The 14,060-nt window shown below is 58.7% G+C and overlaps 1 protein-coding gene across 1 annotated transcript; it reads left to right on the top strand.

Moving 5' to 3' along the window:
• The first annotated feature begins 4,853 nt into the window (after positions 1-4,853).
• Positions 4,854-10,415, top strand: FGF8 (fibroblast growth factor 8). The gene is made up of 6 exons (XM_046655486.1): positions 4,854-4,885; positions 4,985-5,021; positions 5,556-5,642; positions 5,862-6,042; positions 9,158-9,264; positions 10,125-10,415. Exons 1-6 carry the CDS (start codon positions 4,854-4,856, stop codon positions 10,413-10,415), a joined length of 735 nt encoding a protein of 244 aa, XP_046511442.1.
• Positions 10,416-14,060: the final 3,645 nt, after the last annotated feature.

Raw genomic sequence — 14,060 nt, 5'->3', positions numbered from 1 at the left:
CATATGGGGGCAGAGAGGAGCCCCTGGGATTTAGCCTCCCGGGCTAAGGGGTTCCTGCCCCCCACCACACCGCCTGGTCTGAGGGGGTCTCTGGTGCCTGGAGTCAGGTGGTTCTGGGGCTTGGCGGCTGCTGCTGTGCCAGGAAGAGAAAGGGATGTACCTGGTGTGAGCCTGAATGTGTATATGACCAACTCTGGGGTCAGTAGTTCAGCAGCTGTGTTGATGGGGGATGGGGGGCTCGGTGCCCCACAAACAAACAAACAAACAAAAGGTTACCTCCTGAGACGGCCTGGGGCCAGACATACTGAGGATGGACAGAGAACAGTGTCTGGTGGGGCCAGGCCCACTCCCTTCCACACCCGCTGCTGGGCAAATGAATGAACAAGTGGGAGGGGTCCCTAGGTAACCTAAGGGGGCTGGTATCCGGGCAGGTGAGATAAACTTTGGGAAGAGTGTCCTCACAACACGGAAAAGCACTCCTTCAACATCCCTAGAGGAGGTTCCCATCTGCCTATGGTTAGGAGCAAAGAGGTCCGATGTTTAACCTCCCTTTTTCCTCAAGTTGAGGATAAAGGAAGATGATCCCTCTCTGTGTTACAGTGATCAGAGTCACAGGCGTCTTTCTCCTCTCCAGGAGGAATTTCCCGAAGTGCTTCCACGGGGAACCAGGGTGGAGGGGGCAGCCGGGCTTGGAATCATTCAGCTTCCCTGTGGCTAAGGTCGGGAGGGAGGGGGAAGGTGGGGCTGGCGCCCCCTGGTGGGTGAGGTTGAAACCGCCTGCGGCAGTGCTGCTGCCCCTGCCGCTTCCCTCCCTAGGCGCTCTAGGCGTGCGGCGCGGCGCAGGAACCTACGCGCCCTGCGAGTGGTTTGGCCAGCCGAAGTTTAGGCGGAAAGCGAGGAATAAGTCACTAAGGCTGACGTCATTCGTTCGTTCATTTATTCATTCACTGGAAGCGCTCCTGTTAGAGCCCTTCCCTTCCTCCTCTCGCCTATATTGCCTCCAAAGTCCTCCGCACGTGCTTGGTTGGTGGCGCGGGAGATTGGCTGAGCGCAGCGCAGTCATCTCTCCGGGGAAGCCTCCCCGGCAGACCCGGCTACCGCCTGCGCGTGGCCCCGCCCCAATATTTACCCCCCGCCACGCCGCTGATCGCTCATTGTAAGCCTTAACTGTTTTCTTGGTGGGTCTTCTCGCGGCCCGGGCCGGCGCCGAGCACTCCTGCCCACAGTGGGGGCCCAATCCACATCTGCCCTTTCGTCCAGGAGTTTCCCGGCCCGATGGGGCGCCCCGCGGACAGAGCTGGGAATTGTTTTTTCTCCTTCCCCATCCCCGCCTCTCCTGGATCCCCCTTTTTGCCCCTTCAGCGCACAGTAGGAGTGCTGCCAATTCACTTTGGCCTCAGAGCGCTAAGGGATGAGGGCGTACGCAGGGGTTTGCAGACCGCTGGAGGAGGGGCAGTCGTGTATTTGGGGGCGAAAGGGGGACAACTCCCAGACGGGGGCCCAAGTGCTTAACGCGGTCTCGGCGATTTGCATTTGAACGGTCGGCTGAGAGTCCGCGGCGCTTTGAACGCCGGGCGCAGGAGGCGCGCGTTGGAGCGAGCGGCAGTCCCGGCTGGTGTGGATTTGAGGGGCCCGGGGTGGGCCGGGCGGGGGGTGGCGAGGGATGCGTTTAGAAAGAGGCTGAAGGTGTGTGTTTGGGTTCCCGCGAGGGCGTATTTGCGAAGAGGGGCTGTTTGTGTTGGCGAGAAGTGTGTGTTTGTGTTTGCAGGAGGCGAGGGAGTGTGTGTGTGTGTTTGTGTGTGTGTATTTGTGTTTTCAGAGTGTAGGGGCGGCCGGGAAAGGTGGCCGGGCTGTCACTCAGCGATCAGGTTGACAGCGCTCCCTCATCAGGGCCAGGGAGCTCTGATTGCAGATTCGAGGAAACAAAATAGCAATTGTAATTACGGGGCTTTGATAAGATAAAGGAAGGAGCGAGCTGGCCGGGAGGCGAGCAAGCGAGGGAGGGAGAGTGGCCTGCTGGGGCCCCGATGGAGTATTTGCATCTGTCACTCACGGGGTCGGGGTGCCCGGACAGTACCAGGAGCCCCCTCCAGAGACACGGACTTTTGGGGAGATGAGAAGAGTCCCTCCAAATTGACGAAGGTCCAGTTCAAGATAAGTTCTCCAAATGTAAAGGAATTCTGGTCTTGTAGAGGGTCCTTGGTGGAGGATAACATGTGGGATTAAAATCCTGACCTCCACACTGTTAGGCCCTAGGGTGCCCATCTCCTCTGGGGGACAGGGGAGAGGTTGGGTTAAGATCATTGAGGTTCTGCCCAGGGATTTCAGACCCTTATGGGGGCTCTAAAACCAGGGTTGGACCAGGTGCTCTGGCCTCCACTCCCACTCCAGGGAAAGGCAGGTGCCCAGAGGAACTCTAATGTGCACAGACCTGGAGTCACAACCAAAGATGGCCTGGATGCCCTCAGCCCTGCCTGGGTCCTGCTGCCTGCTGTTCTCATCAGACTATTTTGAGAGGGCTGGGTCCTTGGTGGGGAGAAGGCCCTTCCCATCCCCTGTGCTCCATCTCTCCACTCATTCGCTCATTAATGCTGACAAATACACATTTTCTAGTGCCTACTATGTGCAGGGTATGAGGTTAAGATGGTGAGCATCTTCCCTGCTTGAAGAAGTGCATCTGGGGAGGCAGACATTCAGCAAGTGGCCCACAGGCCTCTAAGACAGAGGAGCACAATAAAGGAAAAGGGCTGGGCTCGGCTGTGCTGTGGGCACTGGAGCCTGCTTCACCTGTCTGTCCCATAATGGGCCCACCTTCCAGCAGGGTTGAGGGGAGACAGTGCAAGCCTAGCCTTTAGCAAATCCAAGTTATCAATAAATGGTGGTGCTTATGGTTATTATCTATTGAGGGAGGTGGTGAGGGTAAGTCTGCCTGGGGAAGCTGCGCGTGGGCTGAGGTCTAAGTGCTGAGCCAGTTTCCCCATTCATTGAATACTAACTGCAGAACCACCCTGCCCAGTTATGTGCCATGAGCAGCAAGTTCCCAGCTCATAAGACATGATCCTCACCTGGAGGTCTGTATGGGCAAGAGCCAGCTGAGTGAACAGACTTTGGGGGGGGGGGGGGGGGGGGGGGAGGCACAAATGGGTTCAGGAAGTCTGCTTCTCTGAGGAGGGATGAGATCTTGGGACAAGTCCCCTGACCCTGTTTTCCCATCTATATTTTGTTCAGTGTTAGCATTATGGCTGGGAGTGGGGAAGATGGAGCACAGGCAAAGGGGAGGTAGGCAGAACTTGGCTGTGCTGCTGGACAAGGGCCTGACTACTGCCTCTGGCCTAATCGTTTCCTGGGACCACCTCATCCCCCCCAGCCCAACCCCAAGGACATGGGGGGCCAGCAGGGCAGGGGAGGTCATGGGCGAAGGCAGCAGCTGGGTAGGGCATCAGTGGCTCCATCTGCTCCTCAGAAGTATCTATCCCAGGGCACCTCTGCCCATCCAGGCTTCTCCCAAAGATGCACCATGGCTCAGGGTCTCCAGAGTCCCTAGAGGAAAGCAATGAGGGGCTGGGGAAGGCTTAGACAAATCCCTGCCTCCTTTGACACTCCCCTCCTCCCCCTGTTAATGCAAAGCACTAGTCCATGTCTAGTGTACTGTAGGTGTGTAAATACCTGTTAAGTGCACAAACAATGGGACTCAGAGGGAAATGCTGGCTGACCTGTATCTAAGTCTCTTCCCCAGGAAAAACAGCTGAGAGTAGTTATTTTTGCCCCCTCTGCCTGCTGCTTTGGAGGGGTGGCAGAGGGACCTCTGGGCTCTGCCACATAGGTGGCTCGTGGTTCCTCTTAAACTTCAGGCTAGTGTGGGTATGGGGCAGAGGGGGCATAGTGGCAGGGGTGATGGTGATAATGGGGGCGGGGGGTGGGGGAAAGGAGACATTTCTCTCTCTCAGGGCCTTCTTGAAAGACTGAGGGAGACACGGGAGACCGGTAAGGCGGGGTACTCAGCAGAAAGATGGGGGGGTCGGGTCCCCATCGCACACCCACGCACTGCCGGGGAGACGAGCGCACAGCCTTTCATTCCAGAGTTAGCGGCCACTTCCAGGGAGCAGGCCCAGCCGAAGCACACAGTAGGTGGCTCAGAGACCCTCCATATAGCCTAAGGCGTAAGCAGACCGGGCCCCACGCTGGAGACCTGGGCCCTTCCGACTCTGGAGCACCGGCGGTCCAGGAAACCCCAGCCGAGGGTCTCGGGACCCCACGGAGCCCGCGGCCCGAGGCGCCCCCCATCCCCGCGTGCCCAGACCCCAAGAGCGCGCGAAGGGACCGGCCCAGGATGGGGGGAGGCGCCCACACTCGTCGCCCCCGCCCCTCCCGCGGGTCCCCAGACCCCTCCCCTAGCCTGGACCCCCAATCCCAGACCCGCCGGCCGCCCCGCCCCGGTCCGCCCCGCCCCCGCCCCGGGCTGCGTCCCGGCCCCAGCTCCCAGCCGGGGGCTGCGGGCTCCGGCCGCCCGCCCCGCGCTCCCCCCTCGCGCCCGGTGCGGCGCCCCCCGCCCCCACCCCTCCCCCTCCCTTCCCACCTACCCACCCACCCTGCCGGCCCGTTACCCTCCCGCCTGCTCCGGCTCCTGAGCAGCCAGCGGCCACCGGCTCCGCCAGCGGCGCAGAGCGACTCAGCGCGGCGCGGCGCGGCGAGCTCGACATTCCACGGTACCCGCGGAACCGCGTCGGGATCGCCGCTGGTCTCCCGCACCCGAGCCTTCCTCGGTCGCCGCTGCCCTCGGCTCGTCCGTCCGCGGCCGCCCGCGGGCCGGCGTGATCCCGCCGGGGCTCTCCGTGCTCCCCGGGCCGCGCGCCATGGGCAGCCCCCGCTCCGCGCTGAGCTGCCTGTGAGTACCGCCGCCACCCCCGCGGCCCCGCCGGCCAGCTCCGCGCCCTCTCCGCTCACACCGGCCCCTCTCTCTCCCGCCCGCTTTTGTCTCCCACAGGCTATTGCACTTGCTGGTTCTCTGCCTTCAAGCCCAGGTAAGGCGCACTGCGCGGAGGCGGGGGCCGGGGGGCCGGCGGGGGACGCCAGTTGACAATGTCGGGCAGGGGCACGAGGACGGACCCTGCGGCCGGCGCGGCAGGGCTGGAAGGAACCTTAGCAGTCCAGCCCCGAACTACCCCGAGGAGGGAGCTAAGGAACAGAGAGGTAGCGCCCTGCCTAAGGTCACACAGCCAGGGAGTGGCAAGTCTAGAACCCGAGGTCTCGGAGTCCAGCGCTGTCTCGCACGCAGCCTAGCCAGGTTGGGGTGGATGGGGAACTCTACAGGCAGCCACACCTGGCCGCCGAGGAAGGGGGCATCCGGGGCCAGGGGGCGTTCGTTGTCAGAAGTCCCGGTGACTGCCGCAGGGACCCTCTCCGCGGCTCTCTGGGGAGACTTGCGGCGGGTCTGGCCGAAAGATCAGGTACCCAGGCCCTCTACGCTCTCAACATTTGCTCCGTAAATTTGTCTTTATAAATGTCAGGGGTCGGGCAGCGCTGCCTCTCTACTTAAAAGCGCCCTGCTCTTCTAGGAAGGCCCGGGCGGGGGGCCTGCGCTGGGCAGGGAGCTCGCTTCCCTGTTCCGAGCTGGCCGGGAGTCCCAGGGTGTTTCCCAACAGGTGGGTCCAGATCCTTTCCCATCGCGGGCTCATCCATGCTAGGTTGGGTCTGTTCGACTTTCCCGGGTCGGGGGTGGTGGCCCGACCTGTTGGTGGGATCCCCAGCCCCTGCCGGCTGCCTGGGGCAGTGGAGGGGGGTGCAGGGCGATGGGGGCCACTTGGGCCCCTGGGCGGAGTAGCATTATAATGGCGTGTTGTGTATTTTTCAATTTCCTAAAGGTAACTGTTCAGTCCTCACCTAATTTTACACAGCATGTGAGGGAGCAGAGCCTGGTGACGGATCAGCTCAGCCGCCGCCTCATCCGGACCTACCAGCTCTACAGCCGCACCAGCGGGAAGCACGTGCAGGTCCTGGCCAACAAGCGCATCAACGCCATGGCGGAAGACGGGGACCCCTTCGGTAAGGCGCGCAGCACCGCGGCGGGGTAAAGGGAGCTTGTGGAACACGCCTTCCGGCCCCGGCTGGCCTGCCGTGACTGCACCCGCCAGGCCCCGTCTGCGCTGGCCAGAGGCCTGCAGGCGTCCCAGCTCAGAACGGAAGGAGTTAAGACAACCGAGCGTCTGGGGGGTCAGCTGAAGGGAGGGCTGGGCAAGGGACCTCGGGGAGTAGTTGGCCCACAGGTGCCCCTTCCCTGCCCAGCAGATGACTGAATCCAGGAATCTCCCTTTACACCTCCCCCTCTGTACACCCCTCCCCTGCTGCAGGTGGAGGCAAAGGGTTCAGGGGAGGGGGCCCAGGTTTGAGGGAAGCTCTTGAAAGAGGATATGTCGCCAGGGCCCACAAAAGGAGAGTGGGAAAGAGAAGGGAGAGAAATCCCCCCAACTCTCCCAGCTTGAGGGGTGCTGTGAACCTTAAACACTTTGATCAGAAGGGTCAATTACACAGGGGAACTAGGCTTGGAAAGGGGCCCTCCCTGCCGCACTTACCCAGGGACCCAGGCTGCCGGTCAGAGCGGGCTCGCGCCTCCCCGCGGGCTGCTGAGGACAGGGAGCTACTGCCGGCCGAGAGGCTGAGGACTGATTGATTTCTAAAACATTCAATATTCCTGCCTTGAAACAAGGCCAATTTCCAGAGTCCTGGATGTACCAGGAGAAAAGCAAGCCCTCTGGGCGGCTGGTGTTGTTTTTAGAGAGCGATTATTGTGAGTTTAAAAACCTTTAAATAATGACCAAGTTAAACAAGCATGAAAGGAGAGGGGAAGACTCTATTAAAATGTAATAAAAAGGTGAGGCATTTTAAGAGCTAAGAAGAAAAATGAAGAATGATATAAAACAGAAAAAGAACGAGCCTTTTTTTCAGATGTGGAGTTTGAAAGGAGTTGCAAGTCTGTAAATGTTAAAAAAGAGGCTCAAGATTGTTCTCTATGAATCTCTGGAGAGACCCCCGCGTCTGGCAGAGCGATTAAAACTCTTCTTACTTTCACCTTTTTTAACATTTCCTGAATACTTTCTCCTCTTCTCGAGCCAGTTTGGGGGATCGAGTATGTCTCGCTGCATTTTTTCTGCATCGACGTAGCTGACTTCCCTTCAAAGCTGGAGAAGGAGACATAATTTTCCCGGGATAAATCTGTCACTGGGGTGGAAGAAGAGGTTTGAAAATGTTAAGCTTTCCAAAAGCCCGGGCGGGAAAGCCGCTGTAAACTGCGGCCCCAGCTCCCCAGATCGGTCCAGGAAGGAGAGTGGGGGACTCTCGGCAGTGGGGGTGGGGGCGGCCTGCCTGGTGGCCGAGCTCCCCCACTGGGCTGGCAGGGCCAGCCTCCCATCCCTTTGTCCCTCTAAACTGGCTGCTTGCTGCCCTTCTCAGCTTCCAAGGAAAGGGGATGAAGGCCTGGCCCCTCCTGGGTTTGCTCCATTGGAGCAAATGGTTCAGCATCCTTGGGTTTGGAGGAGGAGGAAGAGGTTAAGCTGGCCATGGAGAAACTCGTCTTCAGACATCAGAGGTCTGATGCCCACTTCTCTCTTTACGAGTATAGGAGGCTTCCCACGTTCCTGCCTGCTGGGCAGGAGTAGGAGCTGGAGGGCCCCAGAGCAGAGGCTTAGGGTGGGCAGCCAGGATGGGAAGAGTCTGGGAGAGAATGGCAGAGAGGTCCCAGTTGCTTCCTTACAGGCCCCAGGAAGGAAGAGAGGGGCCTACTCCACCCCAATCTGCCCCATTTGGTCAGAATCTTCAGAGTGGGATCCTCTTGTCCATTCTCCAGTCAGCGTCCTTCCTGGCCCTTAGAAGCAGCCACTCCTTGCTCTGGAAGGCAGACCAGGAGAGGGATGAGCAGACTGTCTGGGTCCAAGAGGAGGTGGGTGGGAGGGGAGGTGACAGATGCCTTTCCCTGGCTGACTTGGAGCCAGACTGGGGACTTGGCCACTGGGTCCCAACTCTGTGCTTGTGTGAAGTGGGGGTGGTAGGCACAGGCTGGGCAGTAAGGGCTACGTTGCTAACCTGGATGCCCATCCCCAGCCCCCACCCCCATTAGTTTCAGGGACAGAAAAGGTGCCACCTTGTCCGAGCAGGCTGGGAAGCAGCTCTGAAGTCCTAGCCCCTTCTGTCCCATCCCAAACAGATACGTCAGCCCTCACTCCCTTCTTGCGGACAGGCTCCAAGGGTGGCTGGCATTATGCAGAGAGTGGACAGGGACCTTGGCTTCTGTGGCAAGTTGGCTGTCTAAGGGGTGGGGGAGGGGGAAGAAGGCAGAGAATCCAGCTCCCTGTCTCCTGGCTGTCCAGACTGAGAGGCCAGCACACCTGATTTTCTCCCCTCCTCACCCGCAGAAAGTCTTTGGTCACTAGGGTGAGAAACCCAGCTGTGATGGAGTCTGAAACAGACATGGCTATTGAGGTGTTGATTTCTGGACACTGGGACTGGGGACTGTAGGGAAGAGGCAGAAACCTCCTGGCTGGGGGGTTCTGGGAAAGAAGCTGGCTATAGGCTATGTGTAGGGAGAGCTGTCCCCATCCCCGTCGCCTTCTCAGCAGAGCAGGGGTAGGGGTGTGGGAGTGGCCAAGGCTGTGAGTTAGAACTAGAGGTGCCAGAAACAGGAGAGAGTGCTTTCACGCTTGGACTGGAGGTCACCACTGCACCCCAAGGTTTATAATGATCTGTGAGGCATGTGCACATAATATTTTGAGTTGGAAGGATCCTCAGAGATCTTTTGATTAGTAGTAAAACTCTGGTCATGAAGCCTTGACATAAAAGTCATTACTGTCTGGTTTTTAAAGAGGGTCTTTTCAATTTGCTGGTCCCAAGACCCCTTTGCAGAACCCAGTTTGTATGCCATGATCTTGTCTATCCCCCTTGGTAAACCCAGGTGAGGGGCCTGAGGCCCAGAAAGGGAACTTGATGTTTCCTGGGGTTGCCCAGCATATTAGTAGCTGGGCTGGGACTGGAGCCCACGTCTTGGGTATCTGGCCCTTGGAGCAGTTGCTGCTGGGATGTGATAAGTCTGTGGGCCAGCTGGGGTGAGGACATGGAACAGTGGGGGTCAGGGAGCTTCCAATAACCGTCCCCTCACCTTCCTCGACAGCAAAGCTCATTGTGGAGACAGATACCTTTGGGAGCCGGGTTCGAGTCCGAGGAGCTGAGACGGGCCTCTACATCTGCATGAACAAGAAGGGGAAGCTGATTGCCAAGGTGAGGCCCCAGAAGGAAGGGGGCCCTGGGGCCTGGGAGGTGGGCTGGACTGGCTGAGCTCCTCCAGGATCCCAACATGGTGGGCAGAGAGACACAGGGCCACCTTGGGGTTACCTAATGATTCAGTGGGGGGTTCAAGGAGGTGAGGGAGAAGGAAACTGCTTGAGAGATGAAAAGCTATAAAGGCAAAGGAGGAAGAAGGAAGGCTAGGGAAGGGGCTGGGGGGGTTGGTAAATTCCATATATCTTTTTAACAAATCGCCAAATTGCTTTGCTATTATGTCCAATTACATGGTACCAGCAATTGGAATGTTCAGTAAGCCGCAGGCCCAGCCCCTAGGCCGAGCTCTGAAATGGCCCCATTAGTCACGGCTCCTCTCCAGCCTCGAGCTCCCTGCTTCCTGGGCTTCGGGGCCTTGGGGCGCTGCAACTCTTGGAAGGCCTCCCCTCCCCCATAGGGTGGCTGCCCTGGGGGCGGGAGGCCCAGTCCTGAGGGCCTGAGGAGGGCAGGTGGGGAAATGCATTCTAGCAGCTCAGGCCAGACTGATGGGCAGGAGGCCAGGGCAGGCAGGGTCTGGGCCCCATCTCTGCCTCTCTGTCCTGGGGCCCAGCCCCTCGGTAGACAACCATGTGTCGCTGCTGCCCAGGAGGACAGGAAGTTGCCGGGTGGGCTGCGGGTTGTGAGGGATTAGAGAGCCGGTGCCCGGGCAGGGGGTGGGGCCGCAGCTCCTGCCCACCCTGCCATCTGCTGGGGTGCCCACCTGCTGTCTGGGGCCGCCTGCCCTCTGCCTCTGGCTGGCGGGGGAGGGCGGGGGCTCAGAGAGAGCCCAGTAACGCCGTGTCTGGCCCCCATGCCTGCAGAGCAACGGCAAGGGCAAGGATTGTGTCTTCACGGAGATCGTGCTGGAGAACAACTACACGGCCCTGCAGAACGCCAAGTACGAGGGCTGGTACATGGCCTTCACCCGCAAGGGCCGGCCCCGCAAGGGCTCCAAGACGCGGCAGCACCAGCGCGAGGTCCACTTCATGAAGCGGCTGCCGCGCGGCCACCACACCACCGAGCAGAGCCTGCGCTTCGAGTTCCTCAACTACCCGCCCTTCACGCGCAGCCTGCGCGGCAGCCAGAGGACTTGGGCCCCCGAGCCCCGATAGGGCCTGCCCGGCCCCTCCCCGCGGCCCCAGCGCAGAGATTTTCGTCTGATGGGAGCACAGACAGAGAAACTCGAGCAAGACGAGGTCTGCGCTACTGAAGGCTGGGGAGGAGCTGGGGGAGCCCCGGGTTCTCGTTGTTGATAATTGTTTGCTGTTGGGTTTTTTTGTTTTTCTTGTTTTGTTTTTGTTTGTTTTTTTAAAAAACAAAAGAGAGGCTCTATTTTTGTATTCCACTTGGCTGTGGTGTCTGTCTTCTTAACTCTCAGGAAGGTCTGTTAGTGGCCCGGACTGGGGTTCCAGAGGGGGTTCCCTGGCCGTGGGGGGCTTTTTCCAGTCCAGCAGAGGTGCTCCTGAGACCCCAGCACCTGCGGGGCAAGCTGGCCAGGCAGCCAGGGACTCCACTGCACCCCAGGTGGGGGCGGGGAGGAAAGGGTTGGGGCTGAGGTCTGTCAAGGGTGTCAGTGAAGGTGGTTGTTGTGTATTAGTTGCTATTAAATGACTGAAGTATTTATTTAACTTGCATGTGAAAAATGTATGTTGGAGAGTGAGTCTGCTGGGGTCAGCCCCTCTTCCCCTGCCCTGCCCCAGCTAGTGGGCGGCTGGGAGATACAGCAAATGGGACACCAGCTCTGACTCTAGCCTGCTTTCAGCCTAAGGACCCATGCCTGTCAGCCATCCCCATCACTGTCTCGGGAGGGGTTTTCCTGGGAGGACAGAAGCAGGGAAAGGGGCAAGAAGAGGCTCTTAGCTGGTCCTCGGAGCTCTCAGACATGGAGCTCATAGCTCTTAACAAGAGTCATTGGTAACACTTCCCCAGGCCACCTCTGGGCCAGAAATGATGACTCTGCCAGGTCCAGAGCTGCAATCATAGATTCAATGAGTCTTTGAAAAAGTACCTCTCTGTGTGTGCCTAGGTCTGTGTGGGAGACAGATCAGGGATGCCAGAGCTGGTTCTCCGAGTATCAAGCTCCAGAAAATGAAAGAAAAGAGCAGCTGCCAGGGTGCAATGTGGGGGTATGTTGGTGGGGGGACTGCCAAGGCTGGTGTTGACAATTGTGACATGAAACAAGTGTTAACTTTGGGAGATCTGGGTAGAGAGCTGTGAGCAGAAGGTGCTGAGCTCAGGTGCTGCAGAGAGCCCAGGGGGCTGTGGTCCAGGGAGAGACTGCTGACCTTGGAGAGATGGGGCCCAGGGAGAGGAACTGGGTGTGGGATGGGAGGGGAAGCTCAGGGGCCAAGAGCTGAACTCAAACTCTGGACTGGAGGAGAAGCAGCGGGTCGTGTCAGAAGGACTAGGCCGTGAGGGAGAACTGCAACGGAGGAAGGAAGACCAGGCCCGCTGTGGCTGTGGTAGAGCAGGTCATGGTGTCGGCAAGAGGACTGGCCCACGGTGGGTGGAGGGGTATGTGTTTGGATGTGGACTGGTGACATTGGCATCACACTACACTGAGGGAGAGCCCAAGCCTGCAGGAAGCAGGTCTCCTGAAGGCAGAGCTGGCCCAGTCTTCATAACTGAAGCCTTCCATTCTGACTGCTTCTGCTGCCTCCTTTGAGGGTGCCCCTGGGCTGGTCCCTGACCCAATCCAGAAACTCTTCCCTCAGGGCCTCTGTTCTTTGCCACCTCCTTTGAGTGAGGGTGACCCTAAGGCTTCCTAACCACGTGGACCTCCCAGAGTTGCAGCCACAAGTCCCAGGCTTGGGACATCCAGGCAGATCAGGAATTCCAGGGCTCAGTGAGAAGTCTTGGAGTAGAGAGGTTGGGGATACCCTGGGGTCTGTCTATGCCGCCTCTTCTGGCCTGCTATCGGGGGCAGGGGCTCTGGATAGAGTAGGTTTCTCCTGGTGCATAGACACTGGGGATGTGGGGAGGGGGCTCTAGATCTCTCTCTTCCAGCTCCCCAGCTCTTAGTGCCTCCTCCTCTGCTCCATCCCCTCCCCTCCCCCTTTAATTAATTCTGGGTGAGCAGCCTGGCTTTATTGTGCAAGGAGCTGGGGTCTCACTGTGGGAAAAGTCACACCTTCTGAGCAGCTTCTGATGCCATGCAAATGAAGAGACCGTCCAGGAAACTCTTTCATCTGCACGGCCGCCTGTCCAGCCCCCAGCCCAGTAATTACCCACATTTCATTTGTTTGAGAGCAATTCTTAGGGGATGCCAGAGGATAGGAGGGAGTCTGAGGGGGGGAATGTCAGGCTCTCCCTGCCTGTGATCCTGGCCACAAAGTAGGGCCAGCCTGGGCCAAGGATGGTCACCGGCTAGGCCAAAGCTAATCCTGCAGGCCCGAGACTGGGGATGCCTGCGTACTCCAGGGTGGTGGGGTGGAACTGTGCCATGGTTGTGTTGAGGGAGAAGAGGTGGGCTGTCCAGAGAGCTGGGCCTGCATTATAGGAGAGAGATGACTGATGGGGGCAGCAGAGTAGAGGCGGACAGGAAGGTGGATATCTGGTCCTTGAGGCAGCCTGAGGCTTTGGGAAGGGGCTGACACCCAGCAGGACCCCAGGCCAGGGACCCATGGGGGCAGAGCCCAGAGTGGTGGGGCCAGGCTGGGCAAGGGCACCCACCACCTTGTTTATCTTTGCGTTGCTGCCTCCACAGAGCCCTCGCTAATGGGGTTTTACAGCCCACTCAAGCTGCAACTGGCCAAGAATCAATCATTACCGGCACTTAGTGGTTTGATAGTTAACAGCCTGAACTGAAGCCAAACTGGTTGTTAACTGTGATAACAACTGATTTCAAGGGGTTATTGCCGGCCCAATATGCTCAGCCCATTTATTTCAGGGAAAACAAGCAGGGAGCTGTTGCAAGTTTCAGAAAAAGGAAGAAGGCTGGGCTTTGCTCAGCCAAAAGGCCTGCCACTCTGTCTCGGAGTGGGTGCCGGCTGTGAGGGCCCTGGGGACCGGCTGAGGTGTGCATGGAGGCACAACCTCGCAGAACGCATGGAGGACCTGTGTGTGGGCCCAGGTGGTCCACGCAGAAGGCCCTCTCCAGTCCTCCCTTCTCCTCAGTGCTTAGCTTGTCCTGATTCCCCACCTCCCCTCCTCTTTCTCTTAGAGCAGCACTCCCCAGGAGGGCTTCACAGGGACCAACTCCCCATGAGGAGAAGCCCAGGCCTAGCGGCCAGGCCTCTACTTGTCTCCACTCAGCAGGTGGGGCTGGACCCCCTCTCCCATTCCTCCCTCACCCAGGGCTCCCGGAGCCCTGCCAAGTCCAAGCCAGAAGCTTGCCCTTCCTTTCAAAGCCAGCGAAGATGCCACCAAGCCTTGACTAGAAAGAATGAGCAAGAGTTCTCTCCTCTCCCTTCACCAGGTCCTGTCCATCCCTACCTTCTACCCTCAGCCAAATGACAGCAGGTAAGGCTATGTGGCCAAGCATCATTCTAGAATGCTGCTGCAGCAAAGGAACTCAGGAGTTCTCCACCACCTACAGATAGACAACCTGAGGCCTGGAAGTCACACAGCTAGTGTCAAAGCTAGTACCAGAAACCAGGTCTTAATTCCCAGACTCAGGCTGCCTCTTGAGGACTGGAGGTCTTCCCCTAATTCCGTTCATTCCTTCACTATTTATTGACTGCCTATTATGTGCCAGGCTCTGTTCAGGGTAGAGGGGACAAAGCAGGAAATACGAGACAAAACCTTGTCATTATGGA

The sequence above is a fragment of the Equus quagga genome, chromosome 2, assembly GCF_021613505.1.
Source record: "Equus quagga isolate Etosha38 chromosome 2, UCLA_HA_Equagga_1.0, whole genome shotgun sequence".
NCBI lineage: Eukaryota > Metazoa > Chordata > Mammalia > Perissodactyla > Equidae > Equus > Equus quagga.
Note: the sequence above shows the minus strand (reverse complement) of the source record. Positions and strands in the feature narration are given on the sequence as shown.